Source organism: Rhinolophus sinicus, chromosome 17 (genome assembly GCF_057876585.1).
Source record: "Rhinolophus sinicus isolate RSI-liver-muscle chromosome 17, RSI-T2T, whole genome shotgun sequence".
NCBI lineage: Eukaryota > Metazoa > Chordata > Mammalia > Chiroptera > Rhinolophidae > Rhinolophus > Rhinolophus sinicus.
Window position 1 is genome coordinate 206,319,042 of NC_142517.1, and position 17,046 is coordinate 206,336,087.

Consider the following 17,046-nt stretch of genomic DNA (forward strand, 5'->3'; position numbering starts at 1 on the left):
AACCTTTACCTCCCCCTTAACTGCCTAAGAAAATTTAGATAGGGGACATGTACCAGCAAGAGAGCTAGTTTTCTTTTCGCATTTGAAAAAACTGCATGGCAGGGCAAACCTCTGATGGCCAAACATCTGCTTTTCTCTTCTTCCTGTGATTAGCTCTCCTCCCCTGTGAAGGCCCCGGCCCCTACCCCTTTCCTTAGCTCAGGATGGCTTATAGGCCTCAATTGCCTGACTGCCTTTGAGTCTCATCTCTGTGGGGCTCCTGTACGTATGTAAATAAGTTTGTTTTTCTCCTGTTAATCTATTCTATATCAATTTAATTGTTAGAACAGCCAAAGAAACTAGAAGGGAAGAAGGGGAAATTCTTCTGCCTCAACAACGTGCAACTGAAGTGTTAGCACAGTGGGGCCCTGTTTGGTCATCCGGCAGCCAAGACAACAGCCCCTGGCTGCTGCACTGCACAGCTCACACCCCTTGTCGGACCCAGGCTTAGAACTTCCTGCCACACCTCCTCCCACTCCAGCTTCATTCCTCTGTGGGCCCTGGGAACTTCCCCAATTTCCTTCCGCTCCAGGGTCTTCCTCACATTTAAGATCTTGCTTCCTCTATCTGGCTCCCCAGGAAGCCCATAAAGTCTCCCCAAATCCCACACTCCTGGTAGCTCTCAAAACAATTTTCTTAGGGAAGAAGAGTGAATGTGGAGGGAGAAAAGAGAGGAAGGAAAGAAGAGAAGAAAGAGCGATGGAAAAGGAGACAAGGCAACGGTGGGGACGGGGAAGGGAAGAGAAGGCAAAGAAAGGGGAGAGGGGGGATGGGAGGAGAAGGGAAGAAAAAAAAAGAAGAAGGAAGGGAGAATAGGATGAAAGAGAGGGAGAAGAGAGGAGAAAGGAGGTACCTGCAACCAGACCAAGATTATTCCTTCTTTTCCAAATCAGCACTTTTCTGTCCCTCTTCCTACCGAGTTCTGCTTGAAAGAACATGAAGAAGCAAATTATTTCAGAAATCCTAGTTTCACTTTATATCTCCATTAAAAACCAGGTAAGTAAGAAAAAGACTATTTGCTTTATGATATTTTCTAGGGCATGCACAGAGAGGAGGAAGAAATATTCTTGGCATATGGCCTTTGTTTTTTTCTTTTAAAGGTCTTTGTAGTTTCCTGTTAATTTAATACCTGAACCTTTGCCATGTAAATAACGCGGGTAAAGATAAACTGCACTGGCCCTGGACTCTGACCTTTGTTTAACACCCACCCCCTCTCTGATCCCTCCTCCATCCCATCACTGGAAAGTTCAGAATTTTTACCTGGAAATTTAGAGTCAGAGAATAGAGGCAGAGCATGTTGGTTTTAGACAAGTCTTGTAAGAAAGCAAAACATAGCAGCACATCTGAGAGTTCTTCCCTAGTCAGCGGTTATATCTTCCTCTCTTCCTCGAAGAGGCGACTTCAAGGGGTCAATTTCCTTTCCATTCACTCACCAGCTCTGCCACTGCCTCAGTTTAAGGCCTCCTAGGCTGTGCTTTGCTGGCACTGCACTGCACTGCACCATTTCCTTAGACAAGCATAACTTAAACAAGTGATTTAATCCTTACTCACTATTGTTGAGTATGCCTGTAGTAAAATACTATAGTATATACTCTTCTTGTTGGAGTGCTTCCTCTAACAGCATCTGCAAAGAGGGTCTCTACGTGATAAACTTTCTGATCCTTTCAACAACTGATAATTTAGCCAGAAATCAAAACTTAGTTCAAAGTTCTTTTTCTCTGATACTTTAAAAATATTACTCAACTATCTTCTTAAAGCCAGTGTTAGTGTTAAGAAATCTCAAGCCAATCTGATTTTTGCTCCATCCTCAGCTCTCTGCTATCAGGGATGCCTGGAACACAGATGTGATACTCAGTACATACAGGTTGAGTGACTGAATCACTGAGCTGGTGCTGGAACTCAACCCTGATTCCAGCCCAGGGCTTCCGGCTCCAAATTTTGGGCTTTTCCCACCAATGCCTCTGGGTCTCCACCCTGGACAAAGACAGTCCACAGAGGCAAGAGGTCATAGTAACTAGAAACCCAACAAAGATATGGGGTCCTTCCCCCAAACATTGGCTGAACCAACTGCTGGATGATCTGACTTAGGGCAAGGCTGCTTATGCATCTTTGAATCCCCACGGTTTGCACACAGGAGGTGCTCAAAAAGGTTTTCTTTTATTGAATGGACACACAGACTCTCCAGGAGGAGATGGCTCAGCATAATTACAGGGAGCAGGAAACAGGGTAACTAGAAGAGCAGATTGCGGGGTAAATGGTGGAGGCGAGAGCTGAGTATTAACATGTTCTTGACCCAACGGGGCCTCTGGTCTCTACTGTGTAACAGAGGGGACTACAGAGCCTTGACCAGCGCTATCCAATGACATAGCCACTAACCACAAGCAGCTATTTACATTTAATTACAATTAAATAGTATGAGAAATTCAAGTCCCTCAAGTTGTACTAGTCAAGTGCTCCGTGATAGCCACGTGTGGCTAGTGGTTACTGCATTGGACAGTACAGGTAATATAAAACACTTCCGCCACCACGGAATGTGCTATTGGACAAAGCTGACCTAGACCCTTAGAACTAAAGGAACCGCATTCCTGCTTCTGACCCCGCCTACCGACAGCCTCCTGTCCCCCCACCCCACATAGAGTAGTGCTCCACATTTGCGCCCCCCCAGATGTTCTGCTCCATAGGGAGCAGTGCCATCTGCTTTCTTGATTTTCACCCCCCGCCCCCAGTGTCAAGGGCAGTGCCCTGTAAGTAACAAGTATTTGTTGAAATAAGGAGCCCTTGATTAGTTTTTGTTAAATGCTGAAGGCCCAAACGTTAAGTGACAGAAATAACAGAAGAAACCACTGCTTCGCCTTTCTCGCCCCCTGACTCCCTTCTCTGCACCCCCTTCTCTGGTGCCCACCACCACTACTCCAAAGCAGCACAGTTAGGGGCAGGCCCTGACTCTAAAAGTTCCTGTCCCAAAACCATGCGGACTCCTCAGACATAACTGCTCCAGGTCTCAACCCATCTAACTTGTGAGGGTGTATTTGTTCACATGACAATTTTCTGTCTTCCTCCCCCTTAGGCTGCGCTGCACTTAGTAGGTGCTCAGTATTTACTGGGTGGATGGACTGATGAATGAATGAATGCATGAATGAATGAGCGAGTGCACAGCTGTCTCCCCGACCCCCACCCCACCCCGGTCGGCCACAGAGACTGCGGGAGGCGCCACCCTTAGAGGGCTCAGGGAGAAAGCCCCTGCCCCCAGCCCAGCTCCTGGTTGGAGCGCAGAGAGCCCGGCCCGCGGGCCTGGGGTCGGGTCCCGCGCAGCCTTCAGGGGCGTGTCCTCCCGGGCTCCGCGCGGCCGCCAGGAGAGGTCCGCAGCCGCGGCAAGGCTGCTGCGGTCGCGGAGGACTGGCGGCGGCCAGCATGGATCGCGAGCTGGAGACGCTGGCGGCCCGGCCCGCGCGCCCAGCGGAGCCGCCCTTCCAGGCGCTGGTGGAGGCGGCGGGCGGGCGCGGACAGGTGCTCCTGGTGGGCGAGCTGTGGGAGCGCGAGCAGAGCCGCGCGCTGCTGCGGGACTTCGCCCGGGCCGTGTTCCCGCCGGAGCAAGCCGCCGGAAAGCCAGGCGACGCGGCAGCCGAAGCCGACGGACCCGAGGCGCCCGGGGCGCAGTGGGCGCCAAGGACGGCAAGGGCCCGCGCCATCTATTCGCCGCTGGTCTTCGTGCTGTGCCGCGCGTTGTCACTGGCCTCCCGGGAGCCGCGGCGCCGCCTGCGGGAGATGCTGCGGGACGTGCGCGACCGGCGGCCGGCTGGTGGGGCGCTGGTCGGGGTGCTGGTGGCGGAGGCCGGGCCCGAGGACGCGGTGGCGCGGGGATTGCGGCTCCTGGAGGCGCTGCTGCGCACCGTGTTCGGCCGCCAGGCGGGGGGCCGTGTGCAGGCGGCCGCCTACTGCCCGGGCCACCCCGCCTCCAGCCTGGCTGTCCAGGCGGCCGCTTGCAGAGCCCTGCAAGCCGCCGGGCCCGCGCGACCAGGTGAGGGGGCGCAAGGGCCGGGAGGGCGCGGGCAGGAGGCGCCTGGGGGGATGCCCCCAAGCTGGAACTCTTTAGGCCAGCCTCTCTCGTGGGGCACCGAGGTAAACTGAGGCGCAGAGAAAGGAGGTGCCTAGCACTAGGCCTCCCACCTAGCGTGTAGCCGGCCTTGGGTAAGGGGTCGAGTCTATCCTGGCAGGATCCTGAATGCATGGGAAATACAAGAGGTTAGGAAAGCCGAGGGGACAAGCAGAAGGCAGAGGAGGCTGGTGGAGAGAGAGTTGAGCTGGGCTGGGCAAAAATCCGGGAGCTGGAGAGAGGGGGTCGAGGGGGAGGAGATAGGAAAGAGGTTGCGCAAGTTTCAACCTGGGGAACGACGGAATTGGTACTGGGGGGAGGGGATTGACTGTGCCAGGAGCTCCTAGGACGCTGCGCAGCCAGGGATTCCACCCGTAGAGGCTCAGTGTGGAAGCGCTGCGGGGTCATAGGAACAAGGCAAGGCGTAGATGCCGGGACTTGGAGGTGTGGGGAAAGGGTGTGAGGGCCTGAGGGCCCAGACTTTTCTAGCCTCACCTTGGCTGTGCAGCCACTGCCGTGCCTCCCTCCCTTCCCTTCAAATTCTCCCGAAGTGTGGGGAGGGGAGTGAGGGTCTTTTTCTGCTGCCATCAGCAGAAGGGTCAGAATCTCCTCCATCCTGGCACACCAGGTTTTACAGGAGGTTTCCAGTGTCCCAGAATTAAAATACAGACATTAAGTATGGCTGGATCTGGCAAAGCTGGGAGATGCAGGAGCGTTCTTTGCGCTCTCTGTCCTCCTCCAGCACCTGCCCTTCTCCAAGCCCTCCAGCCTTCCCTCTAACCTCTGCCAGCTTCTTGCTAAAGAGTTAATAGAGACAGGGCTGTGCTCTGCCTCCCTGGGCACTGGTGTGTTAAGGAGCAAGAACAACCAGGAGATGCCAGATTTGCAGGGGGCCTTTTCCAGCTAGGAGACCTCTGTTGTCACAAATGCCCCAGACCCACCTGCCAGTGGGCCTGCCTGCACGAAGGCCATCCCTCTCAGCTGTGTAGCCTGGCCTAACTGCTCCCACACCCACAACTCCTTTATGTCGAGTCTGTGAGGAAGCTGCCTAAACCTGAAACAACACAACCATCATCCTGAAAGACAGGGCGAATGCCCTGAGGTGGATTGTCATTCTGATTGTTGATGCCAGCCCCAGTCGCTGACCTAGTCCCATGGGGGGAAATTTTCTGCCCCCTAATGAGTTGGTGCCTAGAAAATTCTCTGAGCCCTTAGTCTCTTAGCCCTCTCCCATTGCCAAGTAACAACTTTTAATCCCACAAAGCCGAGCTTGCTCTGGCCTCCTAAGCTTTTGTACACATTGCAGTTATCTCGCAATGAAAAGCCTCTCCTTTCATCCCTTTTCTTCACCTGACCAATCCCATCTCATCATTCATAACAGATCTCCTCCTCCAGGAAGACTTCCTGGACCCTCCTTACTTGTTTGCATGTTTGAAAGTGAAATCCCAGAACCCGCTCTCCAATCTCTTACCACAGTTTTGTCACGTCCCCTTGTGAGTTTAATCACCACTGTATTCCCATTTCCCGACACCTGCCTGGCATGCAGAATCCTTGCCTCCTTTTCAACAATAACACTTAAGAATATTTTTACACTTTGCAAAGGAATCAATCTTTACTGCGTTAAATTCTTTTCTACTTTTATAAAAACATACCGAATAACGTGAAACCTGTCATTAATGATTAAAGGTCATGAGTGTAATTTTAACTCATCGTCCACTCGCTTCTTCCAGGCTTTGGCAGTGAGTTGCACCATGCACGGGCGTTGCTAAGGTTTTGCTAGCAATTGCGTCTGGCTTTTCCAAGTTTTCCAGTCTCTTTCCTCACTGCTTCCTGGCTATTCTTACACTTTTATTTCAGTTGCCTGCCTCTTGGCATGCCCCTTTACCCAGTTTATTCCTAATCTAGCTGCCTTTGGGTTGAAAAACCAAGGATCCAGTGTTGTTAGAACTGGCCTCAAATTAAGAAGAAATAGGCCCCGAGTAAAGAATTAGGAAAAAGGATTTTCTGTGTTTTGACTGCCTACAGTCCTTTTTTAAAACTCTGTGGCAGTTGCCTTATTCCAGATGGTTGGGGCTCTCAGGGGATCTCCTGATAACTTAGGTGGTACTATATATAATAAGGAAACTAGAATCAACATGTGATTGTTTTGTGTGTGATTATCAAAAAAGTTTCAATCTGTTCCTATTAAGAAATAGTTTGAAATAAAAGTCGGGGAAGTTACTTCTCCTTTAGTATTTTCTTTGTTACTATGTAATTGTGATTCATTTCATGCCATTCTTGTTACTGTATTACTGTAGTTTCCCCCATCATAGTACCTACGCCATAGGGTTTTTGTGAGGATGAAATGATACCATATATATATATATATATATAGTAATCTTTTTTTTTTTAAGTACAAAAACCGTGGGGTCAGAATCTTTGTTTATTTTAATCAGACCATTGAAACTAGGACAGTTGACAGTTGAAGCTCTTTGGTTTGCTGAACAGAAAATCTCTGTCGAGTCAAGCACCCTCTGACCTGCTGCCTCTGGGACTTTGTGTTCCTTCTAGCAGAAGGAGCCTGGGAGAGACCGGGCCTCCCCGCGCTGCTGGCGTGCTTTTCCTGGGGTCCTTGGAGCCGGGGGAAGGACCCGGATGCCACTTCCCCCAGTGGCCCAGCTCAGGGTGAGTGTGTCACCTTCCTGGCCTCCTGGACCCTGAGGTCTGGGCGCTTGGGATTATGGGAGTGATCACACGCACACAGGGACCTTAGGGAGAGAGTGGACGTGCATCCATGGGGGCACTTGCCGTGTGTGGGTGTGGAGGTTAGCAAAGTGCTGGTTTCCCACCACCCGGTAGTGGTACACAGGCTGGGTCAGCAGGGCTCCAGCCTCAGGAGTCTCAGCCGCGTGAGGCCATGTGGGCAGGGTTGTATGCAGGTGTCGGCCACATGTGTGGTAGGGCCCGGGGTCCAGATGTACAGTCTCACAGAACAAGTGACATTGGAGTGGGGGTCAGAGGATCTTCTTAGGAAGAAATGGGAAGATCTGAAGATGGAGCAATGTAAACAAAGGTGTGACAGCATGAGGTCATGCTCAGAAAAGGGACCCCTGTCAAGAGTGCCAGGGATGAGGTGCAAAAGGAGAGACTGGTGAGGACTGAGGCTGACGAGGAAAGTTGGGACCACATCGGGGCCTAGACCGGAGTCTCTCAGGAATAGTGAGCCACTGGTGCTTTCTGAGCAATGGTGTGGAGAGGAGGGGTGTGTTTAGAGACCATGACTGGGCTGCAGGAGCAGGGAGCGAGCAGAGGCAGAGCCCAGCCAGGAGGGAACTGACTGCATAGTCCTAGGAGGGACGATAGACAGCCTGGACCCAAGGGCGCCAGCGTCGGAATGGAGCTCACCCACCCTCGAGCCATTTCTAGGATAGAATCATCAGGCTGCTACATGGAGGTGAGGGAGAAGGTAAAGCGAAAGAACTTTGCGAGGTCAACAGGCGCACTCACTCAGGTAGGCGGAGTGTGCTGCGACTGAGCTAGGACATAGGGTCATTCGCTGCTTAACCTCGAGGACACATGCTGAGAAATGCATCTTAGGTGATTCCGTTGTGGGAATATCACAGAATGCACTCACACAAACCTAGATGGTACAGCCTACGACACACCTAGGCTCTGTGGGGTAGCCGATTGCTCCTAGGCTACAAGCCTGTGCAGCCTGTTAACTGTCCAAAACAACAACACATAGTGAAAGCAAGCACAAGAGAAAATGGCGCAATTGAGAGATGCAGTAAATACGAGATGTATGAGGCTGCTGCCGGTGTAACACATCATACTGTTTTACAGCAAACTTTTTTATTTTGCAAGTAGAAAGAGTCTAAAGGAACAATAAAAAGTATAGGATAGTATTATAAACACATAAGCCAGTAACATAGTCATTTCTTATCATTATCAAGTATTATATACGGTACATAATTGAATGTGGTAGAATTTTACACAACTGACAGCACAGTAGGTCATTGTGGGGCATATGAGTGTACTCAGGGGAGCAGGTTGTAACCAGCTGACTGTACATGACCCCCACCCCCAAAGTGTACTGAACAGTGAAGCTTTGTTACAGATGAGTAGTGCTTTAAAATGAAATTTTATTGTGTCCCTTAAAAAAAATCATTAGTTGATTTATCAATCTTCTATTACTGAGTAGCAAATAACCACACATGTAGCAGCTTAAAACAACACCCATTTATTCTTTCACTCTTTCCAAGGTCAGGAGTCTGGGCAGGGCTTAGCTGGGCCTTTTCTGTGCAGGGCTTCACAAAGGTGCCTCAAGGTGGGCCGGGCTGCATTCCTTTCTGGAGCCTGGTCCTCCTTCAAGTTCACGTGGTTGTGGGCAGAATTCATTTCTTTGCCACTGTAGTACTGAGGTCCCTGTGTTCTTGCTGGCTGTCAGCTACAAGAGGCCTAGCAGTTCCCTCGCAGGCTCTCTCACAACACGGCAGCTGCTTCTTGGATCAGCAGGGGCTCTCCAGGCTCCTAGAATGTACTGTAATCAGCAGAGTGGCTCTCCATCACCTTCGTCATACACAGTGCCCAAATCAAGGGAGTGATTCTCCCACCATATTCACAGATCCCAGCCACACTCCAAAGGAAGGGGAGTACGCAGGCCGAGCACACCAAGGGGTAGCGTTCTTGGGGGCCATCTTAGAATTCTGCCTATCAGTTGAGAGCTCAGAAAATGCAAACGAAGGAACACAAATATTTAAAAAATCATTCCCTTCATTCCATTACTCAAAGATAACTACAAGTCCATATTTTGGGGTAGACCATTCTGTCTGTCTATCTAGCTCTAGCTCCTTGTACTGTTTAAATTTTAATACATTTACTTCTGTATAGTATATAAATCATCTACATCAGATATTTGAAATATTTAATCACAAAAATGTTAACTCCAGCTTCTCCATCATCATTTTGAATGTATGTGGAAACTAAGGGAAAGCAAAAAATCAAAGGAATCAAACAATGACACATAAATCTTCAATAACTGTCCTCTGTAGCATATTTTGAATTGTTTAATCTCCTGTAGAAGTGAATGTACTAAAATGCAAATTGCATTAATAGACTATACATATGCATTTATAATATACATAATAATATGGAATTATGCATACATACAAACATTTATACATATTGTTTCGGGATCTGCTTTCTTCATCAATAATATATTGTAACTATGCAATATGCCATGGCAATAATTATATGTCAACATCTTTTATCTTTTTTTTTGAGGTAATTTTCGATTCACATGGAATTCTAAGAAATCATACAAAGAGATCCTGTGTACACTTCGCCCAATTTCCCCCAATGGTAACATCTTGCAAAACTGTAGGATGATATCACACCTGGGATATTGACACTGAAACAATCCACAGATCTTATTCCTATTTGCCCAGTTTTACTTGGACTTGTGTGTGTGTGTGTGTGTGTGTGTGTGTGTGTGTGTGTGTGTGTGATTAGCTCTATGGAACTTTAGACATCATTTTTAATACCTGAATCCCATCTTCTGGGTGAGCTACAGTTTATTCAACCAATCTCTTTCGTTGGACCTTGAATCAACTGGGATGTAACTGATTTGTTGCAGGTAAAGAAACCATGGCTCCAAGTAGCAAAAGCAACAAGGGCATCGTTATCTCACCTAAAAGACAGTCTAGAGGTAGAGTCAGCTTCTGACTGACTGGTTGGTTCAGGGGCCCAGCGACCCCATCAAGGACCCAGATTCTTTCCTTCTGTCTGCTGGGCCGTCCTAAGTGTTGTTTCATCCTTAGGCTCGGAGCAAGGTGGCTGCAGCAGTTCCACTAATTATGCCTAATTATTTCCTTAGGATAAAATCCTAGAAGTGGAATTGCTGGGTCAAAGGGTATGTACATTTTTAAGGTTTTTGATACTCATTTTGTTGCATTTTTTAAGTAGATAGTCACTGGGGCCAATTTCCTCCCTCTCAGTCTTAGCTTATCCACTCATAGACTTTGTCTTCTGACGGGATGATTCCATCTCTTGTGTTCCAGGTAACTTCCAGGACTCAGAGGAGGAGCTGGCACTGACAGCCTTATTTCCCAACAGAGACTGTGAGGATCCTGGAAAGGCTTCGAGAGCCTGTGATGGAGTTGTTCACACTCCTGCTGAGCCCACTGGAGACTTGAGATGAAGTCTGGACCCCCGGGCTGCGCCAACTCTAACCTGCAGACTGGGGGGCTGGCTCCTTCTCATGGAGCCCAATGCCTCCATGTAGACCTTGGGGTGGCAGGAACTACGAAGGGCCCACCTGCTGGGGCCTCACTGACAGTTACCAACAAGGCAGCAGGATTCACTAAGCTAAGCTGGGCCTAGGAAAACGTGTCATCGGGAACCTGCCCCCCATCTCGCATTTGGTCACTCTTTGGTTACACTGAGTTTGTTTTTTTCTCTCTGTGCCTTGTTTTTTCTATGCCATTGAGACAGATGGCTGTCTACTTTGAGGCTCTGCAGTGCTGTGGCATGTTTGCATGAGCATCCATCATTTTAAGTGCAGCTAGAAAGAACTCTGGACCAGAAGTCATCAGATAAGGAGGGAGGGCCTTGGACCTATCACTCAACCAGGGGCCAGGCTACCCCTCCAGGCAGCACTGGACCCGTGTGTGTGTGTGTGTGTGTGTGTGTGTGTGTGTGTGTGTGTGTGTGTGTTGGGAGGGTCACTGACTGGGGGGCGCCCCTGGCATTTAGTAGACATCTCATATTGTGTAGGACAATCTCCAACAGCACAGAGATTGTTCCACTCAACATATCAATCACAGCACCTTTGAGAAACTCTGGATGAGCCAGTCTCTTCCCTGTCAAATTCTAGAGTGAATCTCCCAGAGCAGAGAGGGTTGGGCTTCCTGGGACCTTGGCTCCCAAGCAAGCCAGACTAAAGACTGCATTGCCACGTGGGGGGGTCCTGTGGGGTCAGAGCCAAGATACTGCATTGCTGCAGGCCCAGGGCAGAAATAGCCATGCCCATCTGTGAGAAGAAAGGGCCCTTTTTCTTCCTCATGTTGACATTGACTTTTAGTGCCAAGTCCTTTGAGAATAAAGATGCCAGGGGCTGCTCACGGCACCAAACAGAAGGAAAGTTAGGGGTATAGATTAATACAACGGCATAGGACTTGCTCTCAATCTCAGGTCCTAACCCAAGGTAAAAGTCGACCGAGCCTAGAAGAGCTGAGTTCCTGAATCCTTTTTTCTCTATGTATGAGTCAGACAGGGTCGATGATGTTCCCTTAAAAGCCAGGAAGCCCATCTGTTCACTCAGAGAGGGAACTCTGCATTACCTCCTTTGTCTTCCTTGCCTGCCCCTGGAGAAATCCAGTCTTTGGAATGGCAAGGACAGCTCCTGATTTTCCCTGGTAGGAAGTACTATCTAAAGGGAAGTAGCTCAATTTATTCATTCATTAATGATTCACTCAGCAGACATGCAATTGTGCCTACTATTTACCCAGTCACCTGCCAAGTGCTGCATTACTTCCTTTAGTTATTTCAGCTCTCTCTATGATGGTGCCAAAATGTGGAATGGGAAAACTGTGGCTGAGGGGCTCTGGGATATTAAGAGCAGCCTTCTCTGCTCTATGCCTCAAATTTATTCTCTGTAATAGGGCGCCTAATCCCTATTAGTGTGAGGACAGGTGGGTGGATATCTTATTTGGGGTGGGTTGGCAGCAGTTATTTTAATAATGCAAAGCTCTCTCACCAAGAGAAGGATCCAGCTGACTTCTACACAAGAATGAACTCAATGAATTACTGTCGATTTTGTTTTAGAATGGGGAATCTGGTATCTTTGAAGTTGCTATAGTTTTCCATTTATCCATTAATTTCTTTGCAATGGTTTGGTCAGAATTTTTTTACTTGATGTGGGGAGGTAGCTTTTTTTAAGTTAGGAAATTGTCTGAGGCCAAAGTTACTATACAAGGCAGCAGCCTCTGATGTGTTTAAAAACTTATGAGTTCGTTGCCAATATTTGAAAGTTGGGAGACTGCACATAAAAAAGCCAGTTTTGGGGGTGGAAGGTGAGGCATACCGTCATCTCCATGTTGCTATAATCCCACCCCCCCAACACATGAGTCCCTCTCCCATCCACCCACCCCACCCCTCTACTGCACTTCACTCATATATGCTCCCTGCCTGGCCCTGGTCCTCGTGGGCATTTGAGTTTGCAAGCTTTTGATGTAAAGGGTGGGTTACATATTTTTTCATTACCTTTAGTACTTCCTGTGACTAGTTGAAGACAGGTGTTTCTTTTATTGAGGGTTGGGTTCTGCCTCCCAATTGATAAAGGCAGGGCTGAGATGCTTCTGGGCCCATCTTGGCTTTCTTGAGATATGGCTAAGCTAAGCGCCATCCATTAAGAACAATCTAGTTGCCCTTTTCTAGCAGACAGAAGAGTTAGGTAGGTGCTAGAAGGGATGACATTGGTGGTGAATCTCTTCTCCCAAGGTCTATTACAAGGCATGAAGGTTGGGATGGGCTTGCCTGAGTGGAGACTTTGGATTAGGTCAGTGGTACCAGGAGCCTTTGGCAAGGAGCCTGCAGTCAGGGCACAGTCTGGGCTCTTGGGTACTAATCTTTCTAATATGGCAGTAGTTGTACTGCTTCTGAACTTGAATTGGTAATTCCTTTATCTAATAAAACCAAACAGTACCTCATTGCTGTCTAGTCAAAACCAGAATGGGTCTTCCCCTTTATTTTCATAAGGTGTCCCTTGCAGGAGCATTTGGGAACAGACCATCGGCAAATGGAAACCTCTGGAATAGTCTGGCCTGAAAGTCCCCCAGTTCTTCCCTGGGTGACATCTCCACAGCCCTGTTGGCTGCAGTTAGAAAGTAAATATTTTTAAAGAGATTTTTTGAAAGATGGCATTTAGCTTGGTATTTAATGGTGTGTGTGTGTGTGTGTGTGTGTGTGTGCACACGTTTAACGAGATAAAATGGCCTTATCTGAGTCTCAGAGAGCCCTTTAGAATATCTGTGTCACAGTTTCTTCTCAAAGTATTTCTGTGGCAAGTCTCCGAGACTTACCACACAAGAAGAGTCCTTTGGTTGTCAAACCAAAAGCAAGCAAACCTGTAAAGGGGCCGAGGGCTGATGCCCCCCAAACCTGTGATCTAAACAAGGCCTTACCCCAGACAGGGAAACCAGTCGATGACGGCCACATGACCCTGAAAACAGTCTTCACCTCAAAACCATGCGACAAGGCTGGTTCCCTGTGGCCAGGAGACCTGCACTTTGTCCTCTAGGGTAGTAAACACATCCAGCTGAGTGGAAGAAGCTGGTTGTTTTGCACCGAAGGGTGTATAACCCCTTGTGACCTGGTTTTGTGTGTTAGTGAATCAAAGATTGAGACGGACATGGAGTTTGGCCTGGGCAACCTGCCACTTGTACTCATATAACCTTGGAGTTTAAGGGGAAATGGGTACGAAGCAGGGTGGACAACCGGGATCCTGCATGAACCCCTCAGATGCCTTTGGCCCTTGAGCTGGAGCCGTCTAGTTACATTAGGGCTGCCTAGTTGGGAGCAGAGGTAAACCTACCCCACTGGGCCGTGCTGTGGGTCATGGGTACCAGCGTGTGGGAGAGCTCTGGTTCAAAGGTGGGCTGGGCATTGGGGCCACCCCCTGAGTACCCCATCCCCAGCTGGGGCTGCAAATGCAGACCCACGCCTGCCTGTCGTTGACCAGTGAGAGTCAGAGATCCTCAGGTAGGAGTTCCAATGTTAAGTCTAAGTCAGGCTTGTCGCTGTCCTGCTCTGAACGTATTTGGAGTATTGAGGCACTTAGCTTAGTTCTTGTGACCAAGCCCTCATTTTGAGTCCTGGTTGTAGAAGTTGGGTCTCCATCTTGTCGCACTGAGTGCCTTCTCTCCCTCACTGCTCATCGAGGTCTGATCAGAGCAGCTTGTTGCCTTGGGTCAGTACCCTAAGCCCAGACGACTCTTACCCTGACCACCTACCATCCCAGGTATATTGCCTGCTCTAGAACTCCCGGCTGCCAGGGCAGCCGCTCCCAGCCCCTTGCTCCCTGACAGGGGAGGGTCTCAGCTTCAGCCTCTACCACCTCGTCTGGTCTGGCCCAGCATGCACCAGCACCAAAGCGCAGGCAAGCCTGAGAAGCAGGCCAAAAAGCCAGGCCTACGTGGGAGGCCAGAGGGAACGAGACCTCGGGTGGGTCTAGACCAGCCCTGCCGAGGAGAAATCGAACACCAGGCACATCTGTAGCTTTAGATTTTTCTGGTAGCCACATTGGAAGAACAAAAAGAAACGGGAAATTAATTTTAAAAAATATATTTTATTTATCCCATATGTCCAAAATAGTATTTCAACTGCAAATATTAAAATGTAATAAGACATTTTGCATCTCTGAAATCCTGTAAGAATTTTACAACCTGCAGCCCAATTCAGATACTAAATTTTTATCCAAATACTTGATCTGTATTTAGATTTTGTTAAATGTATAGTTGAAAAAATAGATACACATCTTCAATTTATTTCATATATAAAAGTTTTCCTATACCTGAACTGAGTATCAATGTTTAAATTTCAATGAAACAAAACTAAATTTAAAATCAGTTCCTGAGTTGCACTAGCCGCATTTCAAGTGCTTGATAGCACCTGTGGCTAGTGGCTGGGATGGGACGGAGAGGGTTTGGAACATGGGAAATGGGCAGGAGACCTGTCCTAGGTCCTGTCCTAGGACAGTTGGGCCGAACCCGTGGCTCCTCCCACCCCTGGCCACTTGCCCAGAGCTGGCTGGTCATCCCAGACCAGCAGCAAAGGGACGACAGTGGTTTCCAGTACCAGCTCGTTCAGGGCAACCTTCCTTCTGGTTGCCCTCCTGGGCACCATCCTTAAAGGGAGGGTCGCGGATGGCTTCCCAGGTCCTTTTGTGCCTCAGTGCACCCAGGCCAGTTCCTTTCCTGGCAAGGCGTTTCCCTCCAACCAAATAGCCACCCACAGGAGGCCCGTGTCACTGGATGCGTTTCACATTTCTGCTTTCATGAATAAATGCTTTTACTCCAAAAGCATGTGGCATGAATGATGTACGTGAAGCAACCACTAGCTTTCTGGCCAGTCCTGGTGACATAAGATCTGCGTTTATTGAGCACTGTTCTATGCCAGGCCCTTGATGAGAGAGCACATCCCCTCGCAGCAGCCTTGCCAGGTAGGTGGACCCGCCCCCTCTACGGCAGAGCTTCAGTGACCACACCGCCACAGCGCTGCTAGGTGGCAGAAAAGGGATATGATCTTGCGTCTCCTGGCTCCAACGCCTGCGTCTCCTGGCTCCCACACCTGCTCTTTCCACCTCATCACGCTGCAGCTCAAAAAGCAATCAAGCTCGATTTTTGACAGTTGGGCCGAACCCACCTAAAACCCAGGATTTAAATGCCAGGAGGCTAGGAGTTTGTGGGTAGGGGTAGGTGGTCACCCGGCGCACGCCGGTTCTGGAGTTCCCGCCTTCTGCCGACCACTGTGACCACTAGAGGGCGTCGCGCGGGTCAGGGAGATAGATGCTCCCAGCAAGTTGAGAACTGAATCCTGTGCAAGGTGGGCACACTGGCAAAGAACGCGCCGGGTCACGGTTCCCTCCCTTCACCCTGAGAGAGGCCCCCGCCCTGCCCATACCTGTGTGAGCCCACAGCTGTCCTCGTTTGGGCTTTGAGACGTTTTGTGTCACTCCTATAGTTGGAGGGAGATCGCTGTTTATGAACAGAGCCCTCGGTAAGAATTCTTCCCGTGATTCTACTATGCCCTAAATCTTCCCTGAAAATATATAGAGCCCGTTTCAGAGTCTTGGAGAGGGCAGGGTATCAGAGACATAGTTATGAGATCTAGCCAGTGCCAATAACTAACTGACCCTGTGTTCATCCATTTAGCCAACAAACATTTAATGAGCACTTACTATGTGCCTGATACTGTGCTAGTTACTGTAGGGGACGCAGATGAATAAGATGTGGCCGTGCCCTTGAGTACTTCCTTGTTCAGTTGGGAAATGGACAAAGAGACGTGACTATAGCTGTAGTGGCTGGTGACCCTGTGGAACTGGCTTTCCCTTTCCGGGTCTCAGATTCCATAATTTTTAGATTGTTCCCTGTAAATAGGGCCATTTTAAAACATCTTTAAGGGTCCCACCTGATAGATCGAACGTATTAAAATGTTCCCCATGCCACTTTAAATATAATTTATATATAACCTTAAACATTTTGGTTTGCATTTGCTGGTTGACACAGTATCATGTTTTGTAGACAAGTAAAGCTTTCTAAAATGTGAAAAAAAGGAAAACGGTATTTGCCCCATGTTCACCCTGCCTCCCAAAGGCTAGCCTGGGAGGGCGCTGCAGTGAGACCTCCCACGCAGCAGGTGGCGCTGCGGGCACCGCTCGTACCTCCCTTCAACACACTTTAAGCAATGGCGGGTGATGGTGCGTGTGTGGAAGGGGGGTGGCGGGGGGGGTCCTCTCTCTAGGGGTGGCCATTCCGAAGCCTGATCGCAGGTGCAGACGAGTGTTTCCACCCCGCGGGAGCTTTGACCTCAAAGAGGATTAGAGAAAACAATGGAGCTCTCTGCGCACCCTTCCGCGAGGGGCGGTGCGGCGCGGAAGACGCAGGCCGGGGGAGAACGTGCGCCGGGCGGCAGGCGGGGCGGTGGGCAGCCCCTGGACGGGCGGGGTCCTGGGCGAGAAGTGAGCCGGCGGCCTGAAGAGGCGACTGACTGAGCTGGGCACCGGGGCAGTGAAGAGGCGCGGCGGAGCGAGTGGCCCTGAGCTGACAGATACACTGCGGGGCTGGAACCGCGAGCGAGCGGGCGAGCGAGTGCAGGGCGCAGCCATGATCACCTCAGCCGGTGAGTGCCACCGCAGCCGGCGCGGACAGGGCAGAGCC

The 17,046-nt window shown here is 49.7% G+C and overlaps 2 protein-coding genes across 7 annotated transcripts in view; both read left to right on the forward strand.

Annotated features, from left to right (window-relative positions):
* The first annotated feature begins 3,358 nt into the window (after positions 1 to 3,358).
* On the forward strand, positions 3,359 to 12,819 carry C17H2orf72 (chromosome 17 C2orf72 homolog). Of its 5 annotated transcripts, none has more exons than XM_019739804.3 (4): positions 3,359 to 4,057; positions 6,683 to 6,796; positions 9,987 to 10,022; positions 10,171 to 10,272. In XM_019739804.3, exons 1-3 carry the CDS (start codon positions 3,451 to 3,453, stop codon positions 9,989 to 9,991), a joined length of 726 nt encoding a protein of 241 aa, XP_019595363.1. In that variant the 5' UTR covers positions 3,359 to 3,450; the 3' UTR covers positions 9,992 to 10,022; positions 10,171 to 10,272. The 5 variants fall into 5 exon arrangements, with proteins under 5 accessions (XP_019595363.1, XP_074170952.1, XP_019595361.1 ...); XM_074314851.2 differs by having other exon boundaries at positions 6,686 to 6,796; XM_019739802.3 differs by lacking the exon at positions 9,987 to 10,022 and having other exon boundaries at positions 10,171 to 12,819.
* A 4,023-nt stretch (positions 12,820 to 16,842) lies between these two features.
* The window catches only part of PSMD1 (proteasome 26S subunit, non-ATPase 1), a 92,213-nt gene continuing 92,009 nt past the window's right edge, over positions 16,843 to 17,046 (forward strand). The window contains exon 1 of one of the 2 annotated variants that reach the window (XM_019739782.2): positions 16,843 to 17,008. In XM_019739782.2, the coding sequence (XP_019595341.1) occupies positions 16,993 to 17,008 (16 nt within the window). In that variant the 5' untranslated portion in view covers positions 16,843 to 16,992. The remainder of the gene's footprint in view (positions 17,009 to 17,046) is intronic. The other variant, XM_088794183.1, reaches the window with a different exon arrangement.